At 41.2% G+C, this 8294-nt stretch overlaps 1 protein-coding gene across 1 annotated transcript in view; it reads right to left on the bottom strand.

The window, feature by feature from the left end:
• Positions 1–5647, bottom strand: part of Gucy2f (guanylate cyclase 2F, retinal) — a 106317-nt gene extending 100670 nt beyond the window's left edge. The window contains exon 1 of the mRNA XM_013504522.1: positions 4918–5647. Within this exon, the coding sequence (XP_013359976.1) occupies positions 4918–5647 (730 nt within the window). The remainder of the gene's footprint in view (positions 1–4917) is intronic.
• Positions 5648–8294: the final 2647 nt, after the last annotated feature.

Here is an 8294-nt window from a genome sequence, read left to right as displayed (position 1 = left end):
AACCGAACTCACGACCTTGCGCTTGCCAGGCAGGTGCTTTTGCCACTGAGCTAAATCCCCAGCCCTCAACCTCAGAATTCTTATCCAAAGAGTTGGTAAACAACAATTAGCATTACTTCATAGGAGCAATACAAGAATTGAAATTGTGCATACAAATTCCTTGCCAAATGACTATCACATAACAAAAGACCAATAAATATTAACAATTATCATCACTGTTTTGTTATTATTCTTATTTTATGTACAGGAATCTTTGATGGAAAGAATCTAGCCAACTTTCTGGCACAAACGTATGAACAATGAGATATCTAATTTTGGAAGAACAAAAGGTCTTTCTGACTATGTCATATTGTAATGAATGATTCTCAATTTGGAAGGGTTTAAAGGAAGTGCCAAATACTCCAAAAACCAGGTAAGCTTGAACTAAAAAAAAAAAAAGCATTCACAATCATCAAAGCTTCAAAATGATTGGCAAATTGGCAAATGGTGAGGAGAAAAGAGAGTCTGAAATAGTCATTTGCAAAGTTCTCTAAAGAGCCATAGTTAGGGCCTCCTGCCACCTTTGTAGAAATGAGAAAAAGATCACCTCTGAGGAGAATGTAATTCTACAGCTCCTCTGCTCAGTGAATGAACATTCTTTTGTGCCATTTGATGAAAGACGTCCAACAGAATTCCTGGTTTGAGGAGGAGAGAGTGGACCAGACTTTGCACCTCATGCCCACTTAGCTAGGTTTCTCTGTGCAGGGCACGGCCTACATAATCCAATATAGTAGCCTTGACTGTAAATTAAGGATTTTGTGTTTGATTAATACCTCTCCCATTTGCCTATACAAAAATAACTGCCAATCTCTCCCAAGGATTAAGGGAAATGACAATCTGGAATAGGCTGAATTCCCCTGCTACGAGACTGTATTTACCCCTTTCTTTGGTGTTAATAAGGTCTATGAGACTGTATTTACCCCTTTCTTTGGTGTTAATAAGGTCTATGAGACTGTATTTACCCCTTTCTTTGGTGTTAATAAGGTCTACACCTACGTAGTTCTTCCTGAGAGACTTATAGATAGTTTAAAACTTGAAAAAAAGTATCTCCTGGATAATGTTTGATGTTAAGCAAATATTCTGTAAACTGTAGAGTGCTGTTTACATGTAAAATAGTATTATGATTATTGTCTCTGGATAATATCTAATAACTTCTCTGTTGTTTCCCCTTACAGGAGTCTGCAGCTAGTAGTAAAAGTAGTAGTAATAGTAGTAGTAGTAGTATTGCTACTCTTACTTTACTATTAGACTTACCATCGCCTTGATACTGTGTAAACATGGCCTACACCCATCTCTAAGAAAGACACTGTCTCTAATAATCCCAATAAGGATCCCGTGATATTTCCTAATTGGAAACAGTAATTTATAAGAGACAGAAGTGGCCTACCAGCCAGTTATGGCCTGATCTTCTCGTCCCTTCCTCCCCTATCGCCCCCATCATTACCATCACCACTACCACTGTCACATGAGAATGCTATCGTTGTTACTGTGAACAAATCTGACAAAACCAAACTTGCAACTAGTTCTCTTACTTGCAAATATTGCCAGGCCCCATCCAAAGGAAAGAGTCCCTTGAAATTGTACTGCGTATGTCACAGAGCTCTTTTCTTAAGGTTTACTTGGGGGTCCACATTGTTAAAAAGTAGCCCCACAGACAGCAAAATAGGAAAAACCTGCCTTCCGCAGTCCTTCTGAGCTGAGGTCACATAAAAATTCCAGTGCCTTTTTAGTTCTTCGCAGTCAAGATAGGAAACAGCCAGGAGGACTACATGCCAGCCTCAGTCCCACTAGTTGAGAGGAACTGAAAAATTCACTAGAGGTTTTGTGTGATATGTGCTCTGCCTGGTGTGTTGCAACCTTCCTCACTGCAATATTGGCCTCATCCATACTCACTGGATTCTGGCTGTTTCATACCTGATCTTGTTTTCTAATGGCACCAGAGATATGCTTCTGAATCCTAGGCCACTTGGCTATAGCCCTAATAATTTCATTTTTGTTCATTCACTGGATCTTGCTTCTCACGCTCCTGTAGTCTAGGGCACCATTCTCAATTAATAATAATCTAATGGACAACAAGCATAGGGCTATTTTACTTTAACATTCACTCGCCTTCCACAAGTCCTGCCGCACCTCAATCACCAGTATGCATCCCCTCAGATACCAACACCTGGCCATACCAATTGTGGGTACAACACACTCCTTTAAACATTGTCAAGGAGTGATCAAAATATACAATAAATATTTCAATTTAAATTTTTATTTCAGTAAAAGACACACTGTCATTAATCCCTCAAAGTACTCCCCCTCCCATTGGACACACTTATCCCATCATTCTTGCCACTATCTGAACCAGTTCTGGAGGTCCTAAGGAGTGTCTTTAGGAGGTATGATAAAAATACAGTGAATGCTGCTGCCAAAGTGCCATCCGACAGAAAAGCAGTTTCATAAAAACATTATGGTGTGTCCTCATCCACCTTCTTCACTGGCTCTGGCACTGTGCAAAGGCACAAAAGAGGATTTTCAGAACTGCTTCAGAAAGTGACAAGAATGGTAGGATAAGTGTTCAAAGACTGGGGGAGTGTGGTGAGGGGAATTAATGACAATGTGCTTTTTACTGTAAGGGGTTTTTTTTTATTTAAACATGCACCATAGTTTTCAATCATACATCATACAATGAGCTGCCTGGAGTCCTTCTCAGTCCACAGCCCACCTGACAGCTCACATTCCCTGCTCACGTTCTAACTCATGTCACTGAGGTCCCAGTATGCCTCATCTAAATCCACCTTTGTTTAGAAATCATAAGAAAAAAGGCCTGGAGTGAAGAACTTTGACTCCCTGTATGTCTCTTTCTGAGTCCCTCCTCCATGTGCTGTTGCCGTCCTCGTTACTCACGCTATATATTTTTTGGCTCCAAAACCATTCTCTTTGGAGTTTTCCTCCATATCTCAACATTCTTTCTTCAGTAGATTCATCCATACAGTTAGAATGAAAACAATTCAACTAAGCAAAATGATATTAAGACAAAAACTGACAGGTCACTCCAAGTAAAAGACATTTGTTTACATTTTCATTAACTTAAAGCAGTGGTCCTCAACTCTGGCTGTACTTAACAAGCACATGGGAAACTGTTTAAAATAACTTTGCTGGGCCTCCACCACAGACCAACTCAATCAGAATCTCTGGCCATGGAACTTTGGCACTAGGCATTTTGAGCAGACATCCTGGCAATTCCAGGATGCAGCCAGAGAACCCTTGACTTAAATAAGTGAATCTTTAATGGTAGGGCAATAATACATACATTTGCTACCTCCCTGCCTCATAGCGGTTGTGCACAGTGAATGCTCAACCCTAATTCTTCTCAGTCTGACATCCTAGTTCCTCTCAGCTTTGTTTGGATATTCATGGGGGGTGTTCTTTGCCTTTGACAGCCCAAAGAGCTTCAGGGCCTAGATTTATTTAACATTTCATGCTAGAGGCCAAAATGTCCTTTCAAAGTATACTATTTGGGTGGGATGTGAAACATTCATGGAGTGTAAACTTGCAAGAGACACTAGCCTCCCTGAAGCTTTGTAACATATTATGAAGTTATAATACTGAACATGTTAGCCTGTTTCTGGCATGGTTCCTCCCTGCAAAAGGTCTCATATCTTTAAAAATAATCGTGTGTACTGTTTTGAAAATATCAAGCTTTATCATGAGGTGACCAAGTCCACACTGGTTGATTAACATTATAAGATCTTGTAGACTAGAACTGGAAGCAGACTATTGTAGTTCCTGGAACTAAAAACTTTTGCCCTCATCCTCCCATAATGATCATGATTAAGGTACAGCACTGGAGACACGTGAAACTTAAAATATTCCTCTGGTTATAAGGCAAGACTAAGCTGGACCATTCTCTGAGAAGCCCACTGTAAGGTAAGGAAATAGCTAGGACCAGGACTAAAACTAGAAGTAATCAGTCTAACAAGTACTTTCTGAGTTATCTGTCCTAAAATAGTGGAGTGGCTGCGAATGAGCACATCCAGAGGAAGGTAAAGTGGAGATTAAAAAATTGAATAGAAAGAGAAATCAAAGCCAAGTATCAAAAAGTCTTGCTGTAAGTGCAAGTAAAAGATCTGATTCCAGAGGGCAAAAACACCCCCCATAAATATCCAAACAAATATCCACCCAGCTTGCCTTGGTGAAGGTGGCTTCAGTGGGTCAAATCATTTGCTTATTTTCCTATTGTTTCTGCAAGAATCATCTTTGAACATAAAATTTACTTTGTAAGAGAAACCCTGTTAATAGTTAAGCAATTTTCTCATTTTCATATGCTTTATTTATTAGCTAAGTAGCTTCCTTGTCAATTAACTTAATGTTACTTGGAGAAAAGCCCTGCTTTGGAGGAAGGGCAGTATTTGGAGGTCCAGAGAAGACAGTTTCTAAGTGAGATGTGGTAACACAAGGGCAGTAGGTACCTGTGAAGAAAAATGCCTTGAAGGAAGTTTAAGGTAAATATCTCCTCGGTGACTAGAATAGATAAAAACAAAGCCATAAGAACGCCTCCTTTTAGTTCCTGTAAAACTATCACAGTCCTAAGGACAGAGAGTGTGTGTGGCTAAAGTACGCTGATGCCATTCATCCCTTACCCCGGTGCTGAAAACAGATAGTGGTATCCATGTGCGTAAGAGCCACAGAGTATTGTACCTCTGTTGAGTCCATAAGGCTCTGTGGAAATGGGAGTTCTGGGGTCCGAGAGTGAGTGAAAGAGGGCAAAGGCATAAACAACTAGGGAGGAACATGCTAGCCTAGGTCTGAGGGTGGAAAATCTTTTGGAGATTGTCTTTTCTTTCACTGAAGCCACGTTTAAACCTTAGCCTGGAGCAAGCAAACACTCACTGCGAATTCTGTCTGCCTGGCGAATCCGCTGAAGAGCTTTCCGAATGCTTTGGCTGTCTTGTCCCGTGGTCAGGACGACCCCTACAGGTAGGCCGTGGCTCCGAAGAGCACTTGCAACTCGATTGGCTGTGTGCACCCAAAGGTCTTCCTCTGAGGAAATGACCCCAGCGTGAGCCCACTGGAAATATTTCATGACAGTTACGAGTACCCGAATGGAAGCAGGGAGTGTCCGAGAGAAGGTCTGGTAGCTATTTTTATTGTCTAATTCATAATTCACACAAGCCCAAGAGAAAATCCCTTTGCCCCAGCTGTTTCCCAGGAGCGAGGCTGCCTCGCAGTAGCCAGGATTGGCAGGTCCAATAAATCCTGAGGCCATCTGGTGGTAGGAAATGAAACTGGAGAGGGCTCTCGAAGTCTGGCAGTCTTCACTGAGAATCACGTAGTCAAAAGAGTAACCCAGATTAAAAGATGAGTCCCGGTTGATTCGCTCAATTGCTAATCGAGCAGCAACCTCAGGCAGAGCCTTTGAAAACAATGGATCACAAGTCCAAGGGCCTAACACCCCTATTTTGTAAGGGACTGTCCAGCCCTGTTGCAGAAGAGATGTAAGGACCAGCAGACACAAGCACCACTGGAGTTTGGAAGATGCAAGGCCATGGCATCCTGACAGTCTTCTGGGAACCGCACACCAAAGCATAAGGCAAGAAAAAGGCCAGGGTCCCAGGAACATAGCCCTCCTGCTTCCGGCAAGCTAATAATCAGACACTGGAGGGTTATTCTGCTCTCCTGAGGTGGACAGTGGCGTTTCCAAATGCCTGTCAAGCAGAGGAAAAATTTGTTACCCACATTATTTCTGAAACTTTTAGAAATATGTTATAAAAGAAAGGCATTCCTCCAAATTGAAAATTTCCTTCCCCTCGGCCCAACTACAACTCCTTTCCTGTACTCCTTATCTCAGTAGATGTCACCTCTATCCACTATTGGCCTACTTTCTGCAATCAGAAACCTTGGAACTACTGAACTCTTTCTCTGCCCTCCCATTCAATCCATCACCAACTCTTGGCGATTTAACTTCTGTAATAGCTACCCGCCTCACAGTATATTGTGATGATTGCATGAATTAGTATACAGCAAGTGCTTACAACAAGGCCTGGCATGCCATTAGCATTATATTACTCATATCATTATTATAGCTTTAAATGTACCCAAATAAAAAGTGTTCTGTTTCAGATAACCCAGGTAACAAAAAATAGGAAGAATTACCTAAACCCAGATTGAAGGAGGGAAAAGAGGAGAAGGGAGGTATCTTTACATTGACTATGAGGGGGAAATGTATAAATAATTCTAAGAGCAAAATAAATGACAGATGATAGGAAACAGGGAGATAGATTTTTGTGGTGATGGAAAGGGATGTGGGGATTGAGGAAATGGGGGGGGATTAAAAAAGGATCAAGACACAATAGGTATATGGACCAATTGGCCATGATGAATGCACCTATTACATATTCCAAACATACATTAACAAAAATTAAATTTAAAAACGGTAGCCAAGTGAAAGCAGGTGCAAGGGGAGTTGGTGCTAAGAAGCTTCCAGACTGCAGAACAATATGCAGGAAGATTCAGAAATTAAGCTACATCTATAATGTTAGATTTTCAGAATTCCAAAGCGTTTGTTCTGCTTGGGTCTGTGATACCAGTCAAGGAAAGGGTCAGATCACCAAGAGTCCTATATGCCATGATCCAGTCCTTAAACATGATTTCAAGTGAAGAAGCAGTACTATCAGATTTCATTTGAAAGGATCACTCTAATAGCAGTGTAAAGAATGGGTTAGCAGGGGGGAAATTAGAGGCAGGGAGACCATTTTGTGCATATGAGAAATAATGAAAAATGAAGAGAACTTTAGTGAAGAGCTTGAGAAATGAAGATTAATTATTCCAGGGTTAAAAATATCAAGGACAAAACTCTGAGAACCCACAACACTTAAGGATCAGTCAGAGAGGAGGAGATCATAGAGACCGACAAGTCCTGAAAAACAGCAAAATCCAGGAGATAGTGGGATTTTATAATTCTAGGAAAATGAAATTTTGAGGATGGAAAGTATGTTTCAACATTGTACTCTGCTCATGGGCCAAGTAAGCTAAAGATAGGAAGGCATCCATTGCATTTAGTCAGAGAGTAAGGTGCAAGGTGATGGACTACAATGAGCAAAACGTAAAGAGCAGTTAATGAAGTAGAGTCAGCACATGGAGAGAACTCTTTCCAGATGACAAAAGCAAAGCCTTTGCCTATCTGGCTCATGCCTTTCTCTACAACCCTATCTCTAAGCGTTCTTTCTTCATGCTATAGTAAATTTCATGTAGCTCTTCAGGCAAATCTTCCATTCTCTGTGAAGCCAAGGAGTTGGGATATTCATCCTCTCTGCCTGAAACACCCCCTCAATCCTCCCACAGTCCTCTTCCAGGTCCTGCTGATGAACTCTATCAGTAGAACCTAACTGAGGTGTTCTCTACTTCATGCAGCCCCAGTGAACACCTCCAGGGTGACTTCATTTTGTCTTCACCTGTGCCTCCTTTTTCTGCTCACTATAAAATGTATCCCTGTGATTGTAAAGTGTTCATATTTTTGGTCTATGTAGTGACAAAAAATACAGAACTGTTCCATATCTCCTTATTTATAGAACTTCACACTTTTAAACCTAAGAAGGGAGCATAATGAAGGCATCTCTCCACGGAAAACAGACCCCAGTGGACTGGGAGCTCCTAGAGATTCTAGAGAGCAAAATGCCCAGCACATAGTATACATCAAACAAATGTTTGTGAAATGAATGTATAAAAAGTTGATCCAAGGTCAGGAATGCCCTGAGTGGGCATAAGAAGAATTACTTCCCGAGGAGCATTGTTAATAAGGAAAATCCTTAGTAAATCCTTAATTCTAATGAAATATCAAAATAATAGCATGGTTTTCTTAAGGGTGATAATCAGCACCGGTGTGCACTGGTCAGTCCCAACTGATTATTTGTTGCCAACAACAATTTTTCCTGTCCCAATCTTATTTGTTGTGATCTTGGCTGTCACCCATCCTTTTTTAAAAAATCCTGCCTGCTTAAGAGATCAATGTGGGGTTCACCCAATGCATCTTAACACTCAGCATAAAAGCTTGCCTACATTCACACACAGGTGCAAGCTGATTTAAATGAGGGTCAAAAAAGGACATGGAGGGTGTTATGGTTGATACATTGTGTCAACTTGGGGAGTCTAGAGGTTTGGCTAAGTGACTCAGCAGGAAGCCAGGGTGCTTACTTTGTATCCATCCTGAGCCTGTGGAAGAGGAGGGCATGGAGATTATGTGAGAGCTACATGCCCCTTAGGTGGGGGTA

The sequence above is a fragment of the Chinchilla lanigera genome, unplaced genomic scaffold, assembly GCF_000276665.1.
Source record: "Chinchilla lanigera isolate Chin_1 unplaced genomic scaffold, ChiLan1.0 scaffold00089, whole genome shotgun sequence".
Lineage (NCBI taxonomy): Eukaryota > Metazoa > Chordata > Mammalia > Rodentia > Chinchillidae > Chinchilla > Chinchilla lanigera.
Note: the sequence above shows the minus strand (reverse complement) of the source record. Positions and strands in the feature narration are given on the sequence as shown.